The sequence below is a fragment of the Zonotrichia albicollis genome, chromosome 22 (assembly GCF_047830755.1).
Source record: "Zonotrichia albicollis isolate bZonAlb1 chromosome 22, bZonAlb1.hap1, whole genome shotgun sequence".
In the NCBI taxonomy this organism is placed as follows: Eukaryota; Metazoa; Chordata; class Aves; order Passeriformes; family Passerellidae; genus Zonotrichia; species Zonotrichia albicollis.
Window position 1 is genome coordinate 2,558,723 of NC_133840.1, and position 23,954 is coordinate 2,582,676.

At 43.4% G+C, this 23,954-nt stretch overlaps 1 protein-coding gene across 1 annotated transcript in view; it reads right to left on the bottom strand.

The window, feature by feature from the left end:
- The window catches only part of MED13 (mediator complex subunit 13), a 62,572-nt gene that overhangs the window by 30,621 nt on the left and 7,997 nt on the right, over positions 1–23,954 (bottom strand). Inside the window, exon 3 of the mRNA XM_005495565.4 lies at positions 19,551–19,719. Within this exon, the coding sequence (XP_005495622.3) occupies positions 19,551–19,719 (169 nt within the window). The remainder of the gene's footprint in view (positions 1–19,550; positions 19,720–23,954) is intronic.

Consider the following 23,954-nt stretch of genomic DNA (forward strand, 5'->3'; position numbering starts at 1 on the left):
GGTCCCTTTACAAACCCAAAGAAATATCAGCTAGAAAACAACAGGCACTGAGTTTTCCATTTCTTCAGTCTGACACTTTATATTTTGCTGTCTTGAGGAAATTTATACTTTATTTACATTATATTTAATATATATATATTTATACTATTATTTAAAATAGTTCCATTTCTTCAGTCTGACACTTTGTATTTTGCTGCCTTGAGGAAATTTAAACCGTAATTTTTTTACAAGACAAAAATCTGTAATTTAATATTTTTATACCTTATGCATTTATTTAAAATCTCTAGAAATACTTCTGAACTTATTTTATTTTTAATGAGGTCATAACTAGGTTGTCCTGTCACAGCTTCACTAAGCAGAATTTAACATCAGCCAACAAGTCACTTCTTTAAGAGCAGGAAGAATGGCAACAGCTTTGAGAAGTGGTTTTGTTTTGTTATTTAAATTGAATGTTATCTTCATGTTCTTGAAGCCAATCAAGTAACTAAAAATGAAATCCCATACCTACACACAAAAGGGAAGATACAATCAATTAAAAAAACCGAGGCTCACGACATTCTTAATTAAAGTCATTAAGGCAAGTGTCAATGTTTAATAGCAGATGCTTCACTGACAGCTCCTCTCATGGTCCTGAGTTTTAGGGGATAAAAACCCAACGGGTTTGAACGGCACAAAACTCCAACAATGAACATTTCTCTCCCTACACCTCTGATTTCAATGCTGTTATTAGTGAGCAACTCCACAAGATCACTCTGCAGAGAACTTCTCATTTTTGGGGCCCTGCTCTGTGTTGTTGTCACAAAACCACAGCTGAGCCCTGCAAGGACAACCAGGAAACATTTCATGTTACATCCACATCAACTCCATGGTTTATATGAAATATATTTCACCAATTTTAATTAAAGGACAGCAAGAAAGGAAGGCAAAACCAAGCAGATCCCTGCTAGAAGTGGCACATCCTCATGCCCACCTGGAAAACTTTTTATTTCCTCATTTTTAGAGAAGCTGAACAGGCACAACATTTCCCAGTTATAGTGGGTACGAGTTATCCCAGTGTCTGCCAGGCTGATGCACTCCAGCAGGAAGGAGCAGATGTGTAAAAGCAGGAGATGCTCTCATTTGGACATTAAATTAGGTCCAACATCATGGCCAGAGAAGGAGAACCTGAGAAGAACTTCATAAAGTGCTGGTGAGAAATAAATCTTCCTTTGTAAGGAGGGAGCAGCAAAACCCTGCTCAGCCTCAGGGAAAAGGGATGGAGGCACAGCAAACCCTGATTTCAGTCAGTGGAAAAGCAGATACTGGGGAGGATTTCTGCATAACCCAATGGAAAAGGCACTCCAGGAATGACTGCAGCCTGGAAAGGAACAGAACAACTCTGTGTCCCAAAACCAGCTCTGATCCCACAGCCACAGCCCAGCAATGGAGGCTCTGGGACATTCCTGTTCCTTGGGCTGAAACCAGTCTGGCACTCCTGGAGAGGCACAAACAGCTCCAGAGGCACCACAACAACCTCAAAACCAGTCTGGCACTCTGTGGGATCTCAGCACCTCAGGACTGAGGTGCCACCGAGAGCACCCTTGGGGGGCTCGGGAGTCCTGGAATGTTCCAGAAGTGTCTGGTGGCTGGACTTTGATCCCACACAGGAGACGACACCTGTATGAGGACAGGAGGGTTTCACCGGGGTGAATGGTGAAGGGATTGGTTAATTAGAGAGTGAAACACAGGGTTTAGGATTTCTGTACAGGGGGGTTTAGAGAAGTAAGATGGAGGAATTGGGGCGTGTCCTGTCCTTCTTCTTCTTCTTCTCCTCCATCTTCTGTGGTGATGGTGGCACTTTGGGATTGGTCATTACTGAAAGTGCACCGGGCAATAAGGGTGAAAGGTATTGGGGAAAAATGATAAATATTGTACACGTAACAATGGGTATAAAGATAGGTGACCGCCCGGAGGGCAGGGAGTGTGCTCATGGCTGGCTGCTGAGCAGAGCTCTGTCGGGCCGAGAGAAAATCTTTTAGATAAACAATTAATAAACACCGAGACCGAGAAAAGAACTGAAGCCTCTTCTGTTCCTTTGATACGCGGCTGCCCCAAGGCCACTCCGGGCCTTTCCAGGCCCTCCAAACAGCCCAAAACCGGACAGCTCTCCTGGAGAGGCACAAACAGCTCCAGAGGCACCACAACAACCCCAAACCCCCAACCTGCACGGCTGCAGGCGCTGGGGACACCTCCAGTGCCATCTCCAAGGTGCTGCTTCCCAGAGGGAAATGATGGGATGGGGAATGAAAAGTGTCTGCAAGTGGCACAGTGCTTTCACTCCATGGAAATGGAAATCGGTTTTCAGCCTCGGTCAGGGAGGAGAAAGGTGGAACAGTGACAAAAACAAAGCAGATTTAAACTGAGCACCAAAAGCATCCAAAAAAGGATGGGAGAAGCCTCGGGGTGCTCAGGAGGAGCAGAACAGCACATTTTTATTGCAGCACCTTCAAGAGGAGCTGCAGTGACCCCACTGAGGAGCTGCTCTGAGGGAGAGCACATCTCCAGGTTTTATTGTGCTTTAGGGGCAAAAGATCTGGGTGAATTATGAATTCTTTAACCCACTCTGCTCAGGAATACCAGGAAAGTTCCATTTAAAAATGCACTGAGGCTGGAGCTGAGCATCTGGGTGATGCCTCCAAAACACACCACTGAATTCCAGTATGGAAATCTGATTAAACTGCAAATCCTTATGCAAATGGTGGGAGACTGATTTTCCCAGTGAATTTTATTTGGATGTTTTAGGGTGAAGGAGGTGGCAGTGCCTTGGTTCCCTGAGACAGACACGATTCAGAAGCTCGGTATCAGCGAGATAAAACTTCAAAATAAAAGCACATATTCCCTATATACACTTTAAATGCAATTAAGCTTCACCTCTTGTAAACAGCCCATTGTTAGCCAGATAAAGGGCAAACAATCCCGGCATAATCTGATGGAATTCAGATAAACCAAGACAAAGGGAGGCATCAGCATGATAACAGGAGCATTTCAATTCACCACTGCAAAACCAGGCCTGAGGAGCAGCAAGGAAAACTCAAGGTCACCATGCAAAAGCCAAATCCAAAAATCCAAACAAGAAAAAAGAGCCCAAATCAGATTTCTTTTCTCCCCTAACTCAGCAGGGGAGAGGTTTCCAACCAAATAACCCGGGCAGAGAGCACCCAGTGCTGCAGTGCCATTGTGCCAGCTCTGCCTCCACTGCCACAATTAATTTCAACAGAATATTCTGAAATTCCTCTTCATGGGCTTGAAGTGCTTTATTCTCCTGGTGCCTTCTTTTATCATGTCCTTTAAATCCAAGGTAAGGAAACAAGCTGCAGTTTTGATTCCTTGTGAAGATTCTCTTATGGTAAAAGAGCCTGGAAAACCCAAATTTCACCCAATTTCCACTAATCCCGGCTAGAAATACAAGTGTGAAACAGCAGAACAATGCCCAGCGCCGGGGGTTTCTCTCAGAGGTGCAGCAGCGTTGTGGCCAGGAGGATATTTTGTTTCACAGTGAAAAAAGAAGGCTGGAAAGTCGGGCTGAGGAACACAAAATATCCCTGAAATGCTTTAAACAAAGCAAACCTGAAAGGCAAAATTGACCCTTCCTGGACCCAAACTCACTTTGGTTCTCAGCTTCCCCACACTGAAATTATTCCAGGTTACACAACTTAAGAAACAGCAATGCATGTGGAAATAATCACAAGAAATATAAATAAAGAATTCTAATTAAAATTGAAAAAAAAATCAAAACCGCAGGGAAGCTCTTTGGAGGGAGTGGAGAAAAGGAGGAAGGAACACCAAGAACCAGAGCTCTGCAGTGCTGGAGCCCCCACACAAATTATTGTAAGGGCTCAGGCTTTTTATTATTGTTTTGTTTCAATTCATGCATTTGAACATCCTCCAATTCTTTACGTTTCTAGAGCCTGGCTGCCAGTGAACAATCTCAGCTTGGGAGGAATATTGCAAACTTTGCCATAATCTAATTTAAAAAGAAAAAAAAGAAAAGAAAAAAAAGAAAAAAAAAAAGGAAAAAAAAAGAAAAAAAAAAGAGGAAAAGGGAAAAAAAGGGGAGAAAAGGAAAAAAAGGGAAAAAAGGAAAAAAAAGGAAAAAAAGGAAAAAAGAAAAGGAAAAGAAAAGGAAAAGGAAAAAAAAGGGGAAAAAAAAGGAAAAAAGGAAAAAAAGGAAAAAAAGGAAAAAAAGGAAAAAAAGGAAAAAAAAGGAAAAAAAGGAAAAAAAGGAAAAAAAGGAAAAAAGGAAAAAAGGAAAAAAGGAAAAAAGGAAAAAAGGAAAAAAAGGAAAAAAAGGAAAAGAGAAAAGGAAAAGAAAAGGAAAAGGAAAAAAAGGGGAAAAAAAGGAAAAAAGGAAAAAAGAAAAGAAAAAGAAAAGGAAAAAGAAAAAAGGGGGAAAAAAGGAAAAAAAGGAAAAAAGGAAAAAAAGGAAAAGAAAAGGAAAAGAAAAGGAAAAGGAAAAGAAAAGGAAAAAAAGGAAAAAAAGGAAAAAAAGGAAAAAAGGAAAAAAAGAAAAAAAAGAAAAAAAAGGAAAAAAAGGAAAAAAAGGAAAAAAAGGAAAAAAGGAAAAAAGGAAAAGAAAAGGAAAAGAAAAGAAAAAAAAGGGAAAAAAAGAAAAAAAAGGAAAAAAAAGGAAAAAAAAGGAAAAAAAAAAGGAAAAAAAGGAAAAAAAGGAAAAAAAGGAAAAAAAGGAAAAAAAGGAAAAAAAGGAAAAAAAGGAAAAAAAGGAAAAAAAGGAAAAAAGGAAAAAAGGAAAAAAGGAAAAAAGGAAAAAAAGGAAAAAAAGGAAAAAAAGGAAAAAAGGAAAAAAAGAAAAAAAGAAAAAAAAGAAAAAAAAGGAAAAAAAGGAAAAAAAGGAAAAAAAGGAAAAAAGGAAAAAAGGAAAAGAAAAGGAAAAGAAAAGAAAAAAAAGGGAAAAAAAGAAAAAAAAGGAAAAAAAAGGAAAAAAAAGGAAAAAAAAAAGGAAAAAAAGGAAAAAAAGGAAAAAAAGGAAAAAAAGGAAAAAAAAGGAAAAAAAGGAAAAAAAGGAAAAAAAGGAAAAAAAGGAAAAAAGGAAAAAAGGAAAAAAGGAAAAAAGGAAAAAAAGGAAAAAAAGGAAAAAAAGGAAAAGAGAAAAGGAAAAGAAAAGGAAAAGGAAAAAAAGGGGAAAAAAAGGAAAAAAGGAAAAAAGAAAAGAAAAAGAAAAGGAAAAAGAAAAAAGGGGGAAAAAAGGAAAAAAAAGGAAAAAAGGAAAAAAGGAAAAGAAAAGGAAAAGAAAAGGAAAAGGAAAAGAAAAGGAAAAAAAGGAAAAAAAGGAAAAAAAGGAAAAAAAGGAAAAAAAGAAAAAAAAGAAAAAAAAGAAAAAAAAGGAAAAAAAGAAAAAAAAGGAAAAAAAGGAAAAAAGGAAAAAAAGGAAAAAAAGGAAAAAAGGAAAAAAGGAAAAGAAAAGGAAAAGAAAAGAAAAAAAAGGGAAAAAAAGAAAAAAAGGAAAAAAAAGGAAAAAAAGGAAAAAAAAAAGGAAAAAAAGGAAAAAAAGGAAAAAAAAGGAAAAAAAAGGAAAAAAAGGAAAAAAAGGGAAAAAAAAGGAAAAAAAAGGAAAAAAAGGAAAAAAAGGAAAAACAGGAAAAAGGGAAAAGGGGAAAAAAGGGGAAAAAAGGAAGAAAAAAAGAAAAAAAGGAAAAACAGGGAAAAAAAGGAAAAGAGGAAAAAGGGGGGAGAAAGGGGGGGGAAAGGGGAAAGGTGGATATATTTATTTATTTATTTACTTATTTATTTACTTATTTTCTCCACCATTTCTCTAAGTCCTCCTCTCATCTTCTCAATAACTCACCTCACAAAACTCCCAATCAAGCAAAAACTCTGCCACGTAGCCCTTGGGGGTAAATAGGCAAATTATCTTTACAATTCAGTCAAGGACACAGGAACAGAACCTGCCTGGTGGTTTCCTGCCTGCTAACGGAGACTTCACCCTATTTTTATTTGCAGACTATTTTGGGGAGCTCAGAAGATCACTGGTAATTTGTGCAGAGCATCTCACCACTGAAATATGGAAAAAAAAAAAATCCCTACACCTCAATACTTTGAAATTTTATTCTGCATGAGGGGAGAATCAGTGACATCCTTAAGGTCAGATACAGAATTTTTAAAAATCTAATGCTAAAGTCAGCACTGATAACCTCTCTTTTTAGTACTTCTACCATCAGGTATTGTTGAATATATTTTTATTCTGAAAGTTCTAAAAACAAAATCCTAAAAAAATCTTTTTGTCTTATTCTGAACATCAAGTTGCTCCATTAATATTTCTAATTAATTTCATTGAAGTCCCAATGACAGAATTTAGGTATCAGTAATCCAGTTCCCAGCTGATTTCTGAGCAGAGACATGAATTGCCATCAGAACAAGGATTCTTTATGACTTTTGGTCTGAACACACCAGAATTCAATTAGCTTGAGGTCCAATCCTGAAAGCAACTTTAAAAACAAATAAAAAATAAAGAAAGAGGCTCCTTGGCAATAATGCTGTTTGAAACAACCTTCAGTCCTCATCTCCACTCCATTAAAATACATTTGTGTAAAACCATTGATTCCCCCCTGCTCCCTCTTCACTCCAATCACACAAAACAAAAATGTTTTCCTTTCAGAGACAAAGGATTATGATTTTATGGGGGGAAAAACCAGAAGCTGCTGGGGATAAATCCAATACAATTTCTACTTCTACCTTTTTAAGAATACCTGAAGGGTAGGAGGGGAAACCACACTAAAATCCACATCTACAGGAGGTTTCCATTAGCAAACCTGAAAATATCTCCTTGATAAAAAGGTAATTAGGGCTGGTTTGGTCTCCACGTTAGGATTTCTGCAGAGCTTTAGATCCTCAAAGCTTCCCAAACTTTGGCTGCATTAGAACCCCACTAACCCACTCAGATCAGCTCCCCACGGCAGCACCAGCACCAGGAAGGCTCCAACTAAAAGCACATTTTAATAGTAAATAAAAAAAAAATCCAAATGTTTCAGCTGAAAGAGAAAATGTTTGTTTTATGTAATTACTATCTCCTGTTTTCCTGGCTTGTCTCTGTGAATTACTTGGGAGTTGAAGTGGGAGCACCTTGTGCTGCCAAAGCGCCGCTCACCCAACCAAAATATTTACAGAGAGCTGAGGAGAGCACAGAGCTCCCAGGGCAGGGAGGGAAATGGGAATGGGAAATGGGGAATGGAATGGGAATGGGGAATGGGAAATGGGAATGGGAAATGGGGAATGGAATGGGAATGGGAAATGGGGAATGGGAAAATGGGGAATGGAATGGGGAAATGGGGAATGGGAAATGGAATGGGGAATGGGGAAATGGGAATGGGGAATGGAATGGGGAATGGGAATGGGGAAATGGGGGAATGGGGGAATGGAATGGGGAATGGAATGGGAATGGGGAATGGGAATGGGGAATGGGAATGGGGAATGGGAATGGGGAATGGGAATGGGGAATGGGAATGGGGAATGGGAATGGGGAATGGGAAATGGGAAATGGGAAATGGGAAATGGAATGGGGAATGGGGAAATGGGAAAATGGGGAATGGGGAATGGAATGGGGAATGGAATGGGAATGGGGAATGGGAATGGGGAATGGGAATGGGGAATGGGAATGGGGAATGGGAATGGGGAATGGGAATGGGAATGGGAAATGGGAATGGGAAAATGGAATGGGGAATGGGAATGGGAAATGGGAAATGGAATGGGGAGTGGAAAATGGGAAATGGGGAAATGGAATGGGGAATGGGGAATAGGGAAATGGGGAATGGGAAAATGGAATGGGAATGGGGAATGGGAATGATGGGGAATGGGAAAATGGAATGGGAATGGGGAATGGGAATGGGGAAGGGGGAATGGAATGGGGAAATGGGGAATGGGGAATGGGGAATGGGAATGGGGAATGGGGAATGGGGAATGGGGAATGGGGAATGGGGAATGGGGAAGGGGGAATGGGGAAGGGGGAATGGGGAAGGGGGAATGGAATGGGGAAATGGGGAATGGGAATGGGGAAGGGGGAATGGGGAATGGGGAATGGGGAATGGGGAAATGAGGAAATGGGAATGGGGAAATGGGAAATGGGAAATGGGAATGGGGAATGGAATGGGGAATGAGAATGGGGAAATGGGAAATGGGGGAAGGGGGAAAGGGGAATGGGAATGGGGAAATGGGGAATGGGGGAATGGGGGAATGGGGATGGGGAATGGGAATAGGGGAATGGGAAAGGGGGAACGGGGAAATGGGGAAATGGGGGAATGGGGAATGGGAAATGGAAAATGGAATGGGAATGGGGAAATGGGGAAATGGAATGGGGAATAGGAATGGGGGAATGGGAATGGGGAAAGGGGAATGGGGAAATGGGGGAATGGGAATGGGAATGGGGAAATGGAAAATGGAATGGGGAATGGGAAATGGGGAATGGGGAAATGGGGAAATGGGGAAATGGGGAATGGGGAAATGGGGGAATGGGGGAATGGGGGAATGGGAAATGGAATGGGGAATGGGGAATGGGAAATGGGAAATGGGGGAATGGGAAATGGAATGGGGAATGGGGAATGGGGAATTGGGAATGGGGAAATGGGGAATAGGGAAATGGGGAAACGGGGCAATGGGGAACGGGGAAGTGGGAAAGGGGGGAATGCGGAAATGGGGAATGGGGAAATGGGGAATTGCTCTCCTGGCCCAGAGAGCCCAGCACACCTGGCCCAGCAGCACAAACACAGCAGCTCAGCCAAGGCCCTGATTAATTAATTAATTACCATTATCAGTGTGCTATAACATGACTGAAGTTGGCACATCTTGGCCAGTGTGGGGCATTTTCCCCAGGATCAATCCCTGACAGGAATGGAGAGTTCCCAACCTCGGCCACCAAAGGGAAACCCTCCCAAGGGCTGTCCTTCACCACTGAAACCAACTCAAAGCATCAAAGAAGCTCCTCTTGAAAATCTGACTGTTCCCTTCTATAATGAATTCCTGGGATGGAGAACACAGTCTTACCATTATAGAGGTTCTTCTGGAAATGAAGAGTTATAAGGAAAAAAAGTTTAAGGTGACACAAATCCCCCATGGAGTCCCTTTCCTTTCTTTTTCCTTCCCTTTCCTTTCTTTTCTTTTCTCTTCCCTTTCCTTTTCCCTTCCCTTTCCTTTTCCCTTTCCTTTTCCCTTCCCTTTCCTTTTCCCTTCCCTTTCCTTTTCCCTTCCCTTTCCTTTTCCCTTCCCTTTCCTTTTCCCTTCCCTTTCCTTTTCCCTTTCCTTTCTTTTCCTTTTCCCTTTCCTTTCTTTCCTTTTCCCTTTCCTTTCCCTTTCCTTTCTTTTCCTTTTCCCTTTCCTTTCTTTTCCCTTCCCTTTCCTTTTCCCTTCCCTTTCCTTTCTTTTCTTTTCCCTTCCCTTTCTTTTCCCTTTCCTTTCCCTTTCCCTTCCCTTTCCTTTCTTTTCTTTTCCCTTCCCTTTCCTTTTCCCTTCCCTTTTCCCTTCCCTTTCCCTTCCCTTCCCCCATTCCTCTTCCAGGGCAGTTCTCTGGGCCCCTTGCAGCAGCAGCAGGAACCCCCAGGTACTGAGAAGTTTCTCCTCCAGCTCCCTCCACCTTTGCTCTCCCAAAGCCCCCCCTGTTCCAAAGGTGCCATCCCCAGTTCCCCATCCACAACCCTGAACTGCCAAACTCCCCAATCCTGTTCTGACCTAAAGGAGCAGGGAATTCAGTGAGCTCGTGCTGGGATCAGCACACAGGAAAGAAGTGAACCCCAAAAGCAGGGCAGGGCAGCCCAGCAGCAGCTCAGCTCCGTTCCCAGGGAATGCAGGGTCTGTCAGGAATGCAGGGTCTGTCAGGAATGCAGGAATTGCTGCTCCCCCTGCACAAAGGCAGCAGCAGAGATGCTCTCCAGCATCCCTGCCTAACTCCCCATGGCCAGGCAGGGAAGCACAGCAGAAAGCTGATTTTCATGATAACACAAAGCACAAAAACATAGCTAATAGCAAAGTAGAAAAAACCCTTCCAGTTCAAAGCACATCATTAATGACTCCTGTCAAAAGGCTCTGCAGAGCATTCTTTGTGGCTGAGGATGTTTTGATTTGACTTAGACCTGAGAGTTAAAAATATTTATTTATTCCATAACTGAGTTATGTGCACTAAAACAAACATAAATGCAGCAGGCAATCTGTATTCCAGAATAAGCCACAGTTGCCTTAGACTGCCACATTTTAAATTAACTTCATTATTTAAGGCCTTAGCTTCATCCCAATAAAACCAACTTTATTTTTATACACACTAAAACTCCAGCATGGTATTTTAAAAGGAAGCAAACTGATTTTTTCAGGAGGCAGCAAGAAGTTTATATATCCACACAAAGGTATATATTTTTCCAGATACAATTATAAACAATACTACAAAGAGTTTGCTCACTTTCCTGTATTTCAGAAATTAAACGAAACTAATAAAGCTGTCACCTTGGATTTTAGCATCCTTTAATTTGAGGCTGCAAATCTCAATTATCTGAACTTGAGCTTTCACAGGGAAATAAATACACATGTGCTATAAAGAATAAAGATGCAGAAGTTCTTTGGGAGAAGGATAACAGCTCTAAACACCCCTGTGTCCAAAGGCAGGGAACAGCTCTCCCTGTATTGCTCTTTCCCATCCTGAAACATTTACAAACATCTTGTTAAGCCACATTTTTTCAAAGTTCAAAACGAAAATGCATTATAAAATTGTCACTTAACAAAATCTGAAGTGTCTGTACGGTTTTTGTATTATTTTCTTGTTCAGTGAACAAAAAGAGCAGATTTATACTCGAAAGCTAAAAACCCAGAGCATCTTCATTTTGTTTCCTTTTTCCTGATGAACCAACTACCAGTGTAATTGAAGCTAAATAAGAGAAAACTGCTTTGTGATGTAAAGTGCTAAATTTGTCTGCTTGTAGTCTCTGTAGCAACCCAATATTGCAAAGAGACAACCATGTGATCGATGCTCTCAGCTCCTGCTGTTTATCCTGCACTGTCCTACTTACAGCAGCTCTCAATTCCAGCTGTCTGCAGCACAAGGAAAAACATCACCTGCTCTGCTGCCGGCCCACAGCAGCCTCATTAGAGCTGCTGCAAAAAAGTGTTGACATTGTTTGATTTAAAGATTAACACAGGGAGGAAATTTACACTGCAAAGACTCCAGCAGCCTTAATAGAAAATATTCCAGCCCTAGCACTTGGTTGCAGACTAAATAGACAGAAATCAACCCAAAACCTGGGGGTGAACCTTGGTTTGTAGTTAACTCTCTCGAGTGTGAAGGAATTTTGGAGCTTTAGCACCCAGAAATCTCATTCGGATCCTTAATTATAATAATAATTCCCAACAGCATCCCAGGGGATTGAGAAGTAAAATTCTCTTCCTGAGGAAAGATGATCGTGGGAAGTGGGAGAAGGGAGGGCAGAAATGGGGTTAAAAGTTAAAATGGGGTTAAAAGCAGCATTTCCTTGGTGTGAGGGGCAGGGAGGGGCAGACAGGCAGGAGCTGTAAATGCCAAAACATTGCTGATGGCACAGCAGGGCCTGATGTAAAAAATCCCCTCAGACTGACACTGCAGCCGTGGCCATCCCAATGGCAGCCTGCAGGGCTGCACCACCTCAGCCTTCATCCTCAGCCTCCTCTTCCTCTGCAGGGCGGCACCACCTCAGCCTTCATCCTCAGCCTCCTCTTCCTCTGCAGGGCGGCACCACCTCAGCCTTCATCCTCAGCCTCCTCTTCCTCTGCAGGGCTGCACCACCTCAGCCTTCATCCTCAGCCTCCTCTTCCTCTCAGGGCTGCATCAGCCTCAGCCTTCATCCTCAGTGCCTCCTCTTCCTCCAACCTCAGCCTTCACCCTCAGTGCCTCCTCTTCCTCTGCAGAGCTGCACTCCCTCAGCCTTCACCCTCAGTGCCTCCTCTTCCTCCAACCTCAGCCTTCACACCCTCAGTGCCTCCTCTTCCTCTGCAGAGCTGCACTCCCTCAGCCTTCATCCTCAGTGCCTCCTCTTCCTCCAACCTCAGCCTTCACCCTCAGTGCCTCCTCTTCCTCCAACCTCAGCCTTCACCCTCAGAGCCTCCTCTTCCTCCAACCTCAGCCTTCACCCTCAGTGCCTCCTCTTCCTCCCACCTCAGCCTTCACCCTCAGTGCCTCCTCTTCCTCCAACCTCAGCCTTCACCCTCAGTGCCTCCTCTTCCTCTCAGGGCTGCACCAACCTCAGCCTTCATCCTCAGTGCCTCCTCTTCCTCCAACCTCAGCCTTCATCCTCAGTGCCTCCTCTTCCTCCCCAGGCTGCACCACCTCAGCCTTCACCCTCAGTGCCTCCTCTTCCTCCAACCTCAGCCTTCATCCTCAGTGCCTCCTCTTCCTCCAACCTCAGCCTTCATCCTCAGTGCCTCCTCTTCCTCTCAGGGCTGCACCAGCCTCAGCCTTCATCCTCAGTGCCTCCTCTTCCTCCAACCTCAGCCTCCACACCCTCAGTGCCTCCTCTTCCTCTGCAGAGCTGCACCAGCCTCAGCCTTCACACCCACAGTGCCTCCTCTTCCTCCAGCCTCAGCCTTCATCCTCAGTGCCTCCTCTTCCTCTGCAGGGCTGCACTCCCTCAGCCTTCATCCTCAGCCTCCTCTTCCTCCAGCCTCAGCCTTCACCCTCAGTGCCTCCTCTTCCTCCAACCTCAGCCTTCACCCTCAGTGCCTCCTCTTCCTCCAACCTCAGCCTTCATCCTCAGTGCCTCCTCTTCCTCCAACCTCAGCCTTCATCCTCAGTGCCTCCTCTTCCTCCAACCTCAGCCTTCACATCCTCAGTGCCTCCTCTTCCTCCAACCTCAGCCTTCACATCCTCAGTGCCTCCTCTTCCTCGTGGCAAAATGAGGCAGAGAAAAAAAAAATCCCTCTCCAGAACTATGATAAGCAACCTTCAAAACAAGAAAACTACAAGATGTACAAAGGTTTCAAATAAAGCCAAATTGGCATCTGGAATGTTCTCCAGCAGTCACTTCCCAGGAAGTGATACACTTATTATATTTTCTATTTCTGTGGGAAGTTTAAAAAGAGAGAATGGTGGCCTGGCATTGTAAAATCTGAAGCCAGACTTGTGGTAAACAGAATTACCCTGAAACCTGTGCAGCAAGTTATGATAACCTTATCACTTATGAATTTTCAAGTGGCTTGTGGGGTGGTTTGTGTATTTTTTGTTTTGGGTGTGTGGTGTTTCTCTGGTGTTTTTTCACCATTTTTACTGAACTCATCAGACACAAGTTCTGCTTTGCCACCCACTGCAATGGCTGCATTATTTCCCAATTACAAGGGGAAAAAAAAAGCAACCATACAAGTAATATAGCAGCTTTTAGCATTCTAGACTTTTAGCTGTCTATCAGATCCACCCACCAATTCAGGATTACTCAATTGTTTGCTTACTGCTATTTCAATTGTGTTAAAGTTTAGCAAGTTGTAATTATTACCAAAAACTCCAAGAGATGCCCCTCACATAAACCCTTGGTACTTCATTAGGAGTGTCATATTTGATTTATATAATTTCTATCTAAAATAGTAATTAATCTGACAGCTTTCCTAATTATATTTATTGCAGGTATACCCCAGTAATGAGTAAGAGGAGCAGACTCATCCAAAGGCAATTCAAGCAGCACAGTGGGGTGGGACAGATCAGTCTCCATCTCACATTTGTGAGGGGATTTTGGAATAAAACCAACACAGCCACATCCCTGAAAGCAGCAACAAAACAACTGAAAGGAGAAAACAGAATTACATTCCTATTTGGCAAATTTTAATTTAATGTGTACTCATTTCAACCACATTAATGAGCTTCTGTAGTGTCCAAGTGTCCAAAACAGGTTGTGATAAATACAAAGATTTTTTAATTTTTTGTTTGGTTGCAGAAAAAACCTTCAGCAAAATCCTCTCTGTGGTTTTTTATTCATCTGGAAAGATGAAATCACCCACTTAAAAATGGGCAACAAGACCCCAGCACACACCCCCTGCCTCAGGGAGCTGCTCCAGCCCTGCCCTGTGGAGAAACAGGAGTGGAACCAGACTTGGAACCTCAGAGAGCATCAGGGAGATGCTGAACCGTAACCCAGCTTCTCTTCTTTCTGCTTTCATACTAAATAATCAGTGTCTCATCCAACTACACTTCCTCCACCTTCACACTTTCACATCCAAACTCATAATCCTATCTGTAACCACTTTCAAATCTTGGTAAAAAATGTTTAGTATATTCAAAGAATCTCTATCCTTAAAAAAACCAAAACTTCAAATTACTAAAATACTTCTAATTACTAAAACTTCAAATTACTAAATAGTTTCATTAATCTTTAACCCCAAAGTTTATACTCATAACTACTATTCTTAAGAACCTTCCTTAAAAATGTGTTTAAAAAAATCCACCAATTAAAATTTAAATTATAAACCAACTCTAACTGTACCCAAATAAGATAGTTCCAAGTTATGAACTTGTTCTCAGAGATGGGATTCCAGATGAGATTCCTTTGCTCAGGGCTGCTGGAGCAGCTCAGGGTTGGTGACTGCACAGGGCACAGCTGAGGGGTTCCTGCTCCCACAGCTCAAGTGTTAACAGATCCCATATAATAGAGGTTATTTTAATAAGTTTATTTGTTCAGGAGTCACATATGACACAGCAAACACTCAGATCTGTCTCATTCTGATTTCCCCGCTCAGCACCACACCAGTGCCAATTATGAACGTTCAGGACTTTCCTTTAAAATTCAAGTGTACAATGCCATGGAATTTTTATTTTAATATAAAGGAGGAGAAGCCCAGCAGAGCAAGAGGCAGGAAGGCAGGGCTGCTGCAGGAGCTGCTCTCACAGCCCAACACCGAGCAGCAACCCCAGCCTCCCTCCTGGCCGTGCCAGCACTGCTGCTGTTGGGAGAGCAAGCACAGAAAATCTCCCTTCTGGAAGCAAACAGAACTGGGAAAAATCCAGATGGGATCAGCTGCCCATGAAAGGAACAGCTCCAGGTGCACATCCTTCACAGGGACAGCAGGGACACAGGGGGGTCCTGCAGCTCAGCCAGGGCAAGGAGTCCCCTCCACTCCCAGGGCACTGCCTGCTCCACTGTACACTGAATCCTTGGAACTGAGGATTCCCAGCAAGAACAACCACCCTGACTGAAATGTGCAGCTGTAAAACACAGGGAACAACTCTCTGCAGTGGCTGGCCAAGCCTCAAAGTGCAGGGTGAGATAAATGAGCATCCAAAGCACACTGGTGGCAAACTTGACATCCCCGGGACACCAAATTTCCTCAGACCACAGAGGCCCAGGAATTCCTTCCCAGATTACCAAATTTCCTCAGATCACACAGGCCCAGGAATTCCTTCCCAGGACACCAAATTTCCTCAGATCACGAATTCCTTCCCAGGTTCTCAAATTTCCTCAGATCACACAGGCCCAGGAATTCCTTCCCAGGTTCCCAAATTTCCTCAGATCACACAGGCTCAGGAATTCCTTCCCAGATTACCAAATTTCCTCAGATCACACAGGCTCAGGAATTCCTTCCCAGGTTCCCAAATTTCCTCAGATCACACAGGCTCAGGAATTCCTTCCCAGATTACCAAATTTCCTCAGATCACACAGGCTCAGGAATTCCTTCCCAGGTTCCCAAATTTCCTCAGATCACACAGGCCCAGGAATTCCTTCCCAGGACACCAAATTACCTCAGATCACACAGGCCCAGGAATTCCTTCCCAGGACTCCAAATTTCCTCAGATCACACAGGCCCAGGAATTCCTTCCCAGGACACCAAATTTCCTCAGATCACACAGGCCCAGGAATTCCTTCCCAGGACTCCAAATTTCCTCAGATCACACAGGCCCAGGAATTCCTTCCCAGGACACCAAATTTCCTCAGATCACACAGGCCCAGGAATTCCTTCCCAGGTTCCCAAATTTCCTCAGACCACAGAGGCCCAGGAATTCTTTCCCAGGTTCCCAAATTTCCTCAGATCACACAGGCCCAGAAATTCCTTGCCAGGTTACCAAATTTCCTCAGATCACACAGGCCCAGGAATTCCTTGCCAGGTTCCCAGATTTCCTCAGATCACACAGGCCCAGGAATTCCTTGCCAGGTTACCAAATTTCCTCAGATCACACAGGCCCAGGAATTCCTTCCCAGGTTCCCAGATTTCCTCAGATCACACAGGCCCAGGAATTCCTTGCCAGGTTCCCAGATTTCCTCAGATCACACAGGCCCAGGAATTCCTTCCCAGGTTCCCAGATTTCCTCAGATCACACAGGCCCAGGAATTCCTTGCCAGGTTTCTGAACCTTAATGCAAAGAACAGTCCCAAAGACAGCAGAGTAACATAGGATAAAATACAAAAATACAGCTTCAAAACTGATTCTTTAGATTGTGCTTAAGATCAATACTCACTAACACAAGAGGGGCTGTTGGGGGTTTAGTTTGGTTTTTAATTAAGTCAGCCACATCTACAAAAAAGTATAAACTTTGTATAGGTTTGGCTGATTAAATGGATGCTAAGGAATGAAAACCATGCAGAAGTTGTATTAAGGGTTATTTTTGTTAGTTTTAGAGCAGCTGGCTGGTAGGAGATGTATCAGCACCCCAGGTGCAGCATTCAGAGCTTTTTCCAGGTCCCTGTGTGTGGGGTTTGCTGCAGGGTCACGTTGAACCTTGGCCATGACAGAAATGTTCCTTTCACCCAGGAGTGTTTGGAGCTGCAGAGGCAGCACACACACACCCATGGCAGGGTTTGGCTCTCTCCCACAGCCTGAACTGACCCTTCAGAAGAGCCCAGCCTTGCTGAGAGCAGAGAGGATCCCAATTCTGGACGTTCCTGGGAGGGATGGGCCAAGTTTGCCACGAGAGCACACATCTGTTCACCATTCCCCCACTCCACTCCAGAAGGGCTCACAGCATCACATGGCACTGAGCTATCTGGTAGGAAATACTGACATTTCTCAACAATAAAATATTTTACACAGATCTGTCAAAGCTATTTACATATTTCTCCTGTAGTTCTGGGTTACATATGATGAAATTGTGTGAGTAAGCACACAATTCCTTCAGTTATTTTCATCAAGCACGCTGACATTCTGACCTTCTTCAAAAAAGAATCGGAGCCTGCAAATTAAACAAACACTGCTATTTTATTTTAAAAGCTTTCATCAGCTTTTCCAGCTGCTCTAGAGAGCTTTATAGAATTACTCCAAGAGAATCCAGGACGTAACCAATGCTAGTTTAAAATGGCAATTTGGACAACCAGTTCCTCAAAGGAGGAAAGCCCAGACTGTGCCAACCCAATATTGGCCAAAATAGTTAAAAGTAAACCCTTTCCTCTTGATTTATAGCAGAAAAAATGGATGGACAAGGACACCCCAGAGAGGAAACATTTGCCCTGACCAGGGTGGAGAAAGAAATGCCTGGAACTAAAGGACAAGTTTATACATAAATTAAAAGCAGCAGTTCACAACTACTAATAGAAACACACACAAACATGTGCTTCTGCTTCTTTTGCTCCAAAACAGCTTCTCAATTTCTTTCAAGTTTAAATTTATTGCAGAAGATGCCAACAATGGCCAACTCCACACCCAACAAGCAAAGCCACTGATCTCAAAATTTCCTGCATGCAAGATTTAACACATCCATAGACACATACACACACATAAAAAAAAAAAAAAGCCACACAAAAAATCCCATCATCTAAGCTTTAAATTACTTTGGATTTTAAAAGCTGATTTGGGAACAGCGATTAAACTTGTTCCAGCTAACCTAGTTTTTATTCATTTCATTATTTATTGCTAGGCAACATAGACCGTGTCAAACCACGTTAGAACCATGAGAAGAAGTCCTTCCAATTTAGATCAGAAATTCTCTCCTCCCCCCCAGCATGGAGGCCACATGGATCCTTTCACCAGCAGCATTCCCAGACAGCAGAACCATCCTGATATTCCAAACTCTCAGCATCTCCCATGGGATGCCATTTAGCCAAAGCTCAGCTGGGAGCTCTCCATGATGAGTCTTTGGTGTCACCAAGCACAACTTGTCCTGTCACCTGCAGGGCCAGGGCAGGTGCACCTTCATGAGGTCCTTCATTCAGGACCTTAAGAAAAATACCTTCATTCAGGACCTTAAAAATAAGATATTTCATCCAGGTCCTTAAAGATGAGACACCTTCATTCAGGACCTTAAGAAATATACCTTCATTTAGGACCTTAAAAAAAGGTACCTTCATTTAGGACCTTAAAGACAAGATACCTTCATTCAGGACCTTCAAAACAAGATAGGACCTTAAAAAAAGGTACCTTCACTCAGGACCTTCAAAAATATGAGATACCTTCATTCAGGACCTTAAGAAAAATACCTTCATTCAGGACCTTAAAAAAAGGTACCTTCATTTAGGACCTTAAAGACAAGATACCTTCATTCAGGACCTTAAAAAAGGTGCCTTCATTCAGGTCCTTAAAGATGAGATACCTTCATTCAGGACCGTAAAAAAGATACCTTGATTCAGGACCTTCAAAACAAGATAGGACCTTAAAAAAAGGTACCTTCACTCAGGACCTTGAAAAAGATGAGATCTCTTCATTCGGGACCTTCAAAAATATGAGATACCTTCATTCAGGACCTTAAAAAAGGTGCCTTCAGTTAGGACCTTAAAGACAAGATACCTTCATTCAGGACCTTAAAAAAGGTACCTTCATTCAGGACCTTAAAGGTAAGATACCTTCATTCAGGTCCTTAAAGGTAAGATACCTTCATTCAGGTCCTTAAAGATGAGATACCTTCATTCAGGACTTTCAAAACAAGATACCTTCATTCAGGACCTTAAAAAAAGGTACCTTCATTCAGGACCTTAAAAAATATGAGATACCTTTATTCAGGACCTTAAAAAATATGAGATACCTTCATTCAGGACCTTAAAAAATGAGAGATACCTTCATTCAGGACCTTAAAAAATATGAGATACCTTCATTCAGGACCTTAAAAAATATGAGATACCTTCATTCAGGACCTTAAAAAAGATACCTTGATTCAGGACCTTCAAAACAAGATACCTTGATTCAGGACCTTAAAAAAGGTACCTTCATTCAGGACTTTAAGAAAGGTACCTTCATTCAGGACCTTAAGAAAAATACCTTCATTCAGGACCTTAAAAAATATGAGATACCTTCATTCAGGACCTTAAAAAAGGTATCTTCATTCAGGACCTTAAACCCAAGATACCTTCATCCAGGTATCATTTCTTCCTACCTTCATTCAGGTATCTTTTTCTTCTTTTCTGGAATACTCTGCCTTCTTTCCCAACACCCATTGTCCATGGTTTGGACATGGGTACCAGCACACAAGATATTGTTTACCATGTTTAGCATTACTTCCTTTCATAAGAAACTTTTGAAGAACTCCAAAAAAGCCGCAAAATAAGAAAGAGCAGAGACCCGGGCTTCAGAATAAACCATCCACAGGAGCCTCTTAAGCACAAAGAACAAACCCCCCAGGTTCTCCACGAGAGCACAGTGAAGGCTCCTACCTCTTGTTGATGGGTTTCTCATCCTTCTCGTAGGGCTTGACGAACCAGCGGCCGATGCGCACGAAGTTCCTGTTCATGAGGCAGCGCTCCAGCAGGTTGTGCACGGCCTTGAAGAGCAGCGTGCGGCACTCGTAGGACAGCCCGTTCTCCCACACGCCATCCTCCTCCTCTGCAAGGCACAGGGCAAACAGAAATCACCTTTTAGCCCACCCTGTCACGGCAACACGCGTCACAACTGTGGGATCTCAGGATCTGAGTCCTGAGGTGCCGAGCCACCGAGAGCACCCTTGGGGGGCTCGGGAGTCCTGGAATGTTCCAGAAGTGTCTGGTGGCTGGACTTTGATCCCACACAGGAGACGACACCTGTATGAGGACAGGAGGGTTTCACCGGGGTGAATGGTGAAGGGATTGGTTAGTTAGAGAGTGAAACACAGGGTTTAGGATTTCTGTACAGGGGGGTTTAGAGAAGTAAGATGGAGGAATTGGGGCGTGTCCTGTCCTCCTTCTTCTTCTTCTTCTCCTCCATCTTCTGTGGTGATGGTGGCACTTTGGGATTGGTCATTACTGAAAGTGCACCGGGTAATAAGAATAAAAAGGATTGGGGAAAAATGATAAATATTGTACACGTAACTTTGGGTATAAAGATAGGTGACCGCCCGGAGGGCAGCACAGTGTGCTCATGGCTGGCTGCTGAGCAGAGCTCTGTCGGGCTGAAAGAAAATCTTTTAGATAAACAATTAATAAACATAAAAACCGAAAGAAGAACTGAAGCCTCTTCTCGTCCTTCGATACGCGGCTGCCCCAAGGCCACCCCGGGCCTTTCCAGGCCCTCCAAACAGCCGAAAACCCGACAACAACGGCCCCTTCTCTCCCATGAGGCTGTCAGAGATATTCACGGTGTAACACGCAACCAAAGCCAGCCTGGGGTGTTCAGATAACTCTGCTCGCTTTGTGATGGAGCTGCTAAAAGTGATCAGCTGGAAAAAGATCTCATCCCCCACAGGGAAAGAAGATTCAACAGTTGTTTGTACACAAAGGAAACAAGTGGCAGCAGCGCGTTGTGTACTGCAGGCTGCAGGAGCGCTGTGGGATCTGTGTGTGAGGTGTTTTGGGGAGTCCGGGTTACTCATCCTGCAGGATTGGTGACAATTAGGCTTAAAAATAAGTTTATCAAAACCAGACTTGATATATCCTGGTGTCTTTGAGTGGCATTGATTGAAGAAAGCCAGGAATAAAAGTCAGCAATCAACTGACCCTCAATGATAATGAAAAATGCTCAGATTCAGAATTTTGGTCAGAGCAACCTGATTCTCCTCACAAGACTCAAAACTGCCATTTTTCTTTTTAATTCAACATTAAAAATGAAGATATTTAAGCAGCCTGGCCCTGCTTTCTGATGTACAGAGAGAAAAATCAGCAAGACCATGCCCAGCTCCTACCGATGGGATTCTGCAGTCAAACACTGACACCTTCTGTGCCCACAACCAAACACAGGCACACAAGCCAAGGTGATTTGCCAAATGGAAAAGCGAGATTTGTGACAAGGAGCTGCAACTTCTTGCACCACTCTGGCTCGTGCTCAGTGTCTGAACAGGGTCTATGGGCCCTCAAAGCACAAGCACAGCTCCAAAGAGCTGCACTGGCACTGCATTCCCTCACCCAGGTAAAACAAGGGACAGCTGGGAGTCCCTGATACCATTCATCCCCAGCAACACTCACAGCAGGATAATAATATAATAATATAATAAAGGTTGAGATACTGCCCTTAAAGCCCTGGCACTCAGATCTTGCCTTTCTGGCTCTAATTCCTGGCATTTCATGGCTCACATCTACCCCTCAGGGTGTGCTCTGCTCTCCTTGGGCTAACCCAGCAGAGTTACTCTGCAATGCCATTGCTGGTACTGCAGGCAGCAGAGAGAGGAGAAGCTTGGCTGACATAGATAAGGAGACATTTTTACTCCAGTCTCTGGATAGTCATGAACAATTCAGGTCAGGGGGGACCTGTGGAGGTGATTGCTCCAATCACCAGGTGGGAACAGCTTCTCCTCTGTCCCTGCACATCCCAGGGGCTGGAGCCAGCTCTGAGCAGGTCCTGCCTGCTCCCCCCTCTCCCTCACACACAATTTTGCTTCCCCTGCTTTGCTCCGTGGTCAGAAAACCTCACAACACAGGCAAATCCTTGCATTTAAATCCCCCTTGGAAATAAGCCCCTTCACCTTTCTCTGGAAGCCACTTACAAGCTTAAAAGGTTGCAATATTATTAACTATAGTCTTGATATCCTTAAATTAGAGAGCATCTAGAAAACCACACACCTCAGAGTTTTAGTTAGGAAAAACCTTACAGATTATTACAATAAACAATATTTATGACAGAGAAGGGAATTTCAACCCTGCTGGAACCAAAACATGGTGAGCGTGTTTGTATTTTGGTATATTCCACACAGGGAAAAGTTCATTTCCACACAAGGCCGGTATTGTGAGTACAAGAAAGTTACTCCCAGGAACTCTGAGGGACAGAATAAGAGTAAACAAACCTGCCCCATCATTTATAAAAGAGGAGGTGTGCATCATTACAGATGAATCACTCCATGAAATAATTTTCTGGGAAAGACAAGGCAAAACAAGGAGCAGCATCTCCCAAAGCAGAGACCTCACCACAAAGTTTCCCACCTCACCACCCTACTCCGGCTCTGGCGCGGAGCAAAAAGTTGTTTTTTAAAAACTGAAAAGCTACAAGATAACACAGTAACTCGCTGCAGCAACATCACCTAGGGCTCTGGTAACAAAAAGCAACAAAAGTCCAAAGTCAAAGGGTGTGAGGGGCCGTGGCAGCGCAGGGGGCGCTCAGCTCGGAGCAGAGCAAACATTAACTCCTGTGCCGGCCCACCGTGGACTTTAGCTATAAACCATAAACTGCTCGCCATCTCAAAGGTTACACTCCTGCTCTGTACACATCCAAGCACGTCCAGGAGCTTCCAGAAGATTGGATGGAAGGAGCTGATTCCAGTTTTTATGCCTAATTTTGGTTTGGCGTTTTACAGATTTCACAGGATTCAGGAAATCACTGGGTTGGAAGAGACCTTTAGGATCATTGAGTCCAACCCAGCCCCAACACTTCACTGAGTGCCAAATCCAGGCTTGTTTTAAACCCCTCCAGGATGGGGACTCCACACCTCCTCAGGCAGCCATTCCAGAATTTATCACCCTCTCTGTAAAAAACTTTTTCCCAATATCCAACCTAAATTTCCCTTGAGATTGTCCCCTCTGGTTCTGCCAGTGCTGCCTGGTGTGGCAATGCCATGGATAATTGCAGGGATACTGAATTAACACAAATCCTGTGTTTTGATGCTCACACAAATGAGATGTTTCCATTCTCCATTTAGGATGGATGAAGCTTCATTCAGGACCACCAAGCTATGATCGAGTTTCCAAGCAAGAACTTGCCCCAGGATGTAATTCCTGAAAGTTCTCCTCCCTTAGGTTACTGCAGAACCAGAGACCTCAGCTGAGTGTGTTATGTGGAGAAAGTGCAAGGTCTGAGATGGAAATCACAATTAAAACTCCAATTTTTGCTCACCAGGCCACTGCTCTCACCTTGCCACAGAAAGGGAAGGTAGAAGAAGCTGTCAGCTCAAGAAACCCTCACTTCAGAACATTATTCAAATTCATGCAAAAAGCCAGCAGTAAGTGTTCTCTGACTTTCTGAAGCCTATTTAGTCCTTCCCCTCCCCCTGTTTCAGTGGTGGAGAGAAGCAAACATGACATCTGCTCACATCTGCCAACTATTTTTCTTCTTAATTCAAATTGTTGTTTCTCAACATGAGAAAACCCCTCCCACTTCATAGAAACTGTACACAGCAAACCATTCATTGCAGGAGGGGGAGAGGAAAAGGCACTTTGGTCCTCTCATTTTTCTTCAACAATAAATCCAAATGTTCAATCTGATAATGCAAACAAACCAAAAGAAGTTGCTGACTCATTTTTCAAAAGGTGCTAAGCCACAATTTCACTCTGGACAAGTGTTATCCACAGAAGAGCTCTGGCAGCCTGAAGGTTACAAGTGTTTCATTTCTGATGAGCTCTCTCAGCTCATCCCCAGCACACTTACTGGGATGTCAATCCATTAAACAATTTATGCTCATATCCCACTGCTGCCTCTCTCTTTACATCACATATTAGACAGAGTTTTCCTCAAATGAAGCTAAAAATGATCAGGGAATGAGGAATTCATGGAAACGATGGCCAGGAAAAAGCAATTTGCATACTACACATAAACACACTTTTCCAGTCAGCACCTTCTCAATATTACCAATTTTATTGGAGGCCTTCAGAACTTTTATTTTCTCCTTTCCATTCTTCCCACAGCTCACCTGAACCAGTAAAGTTCATTTTACTGATTGTGCC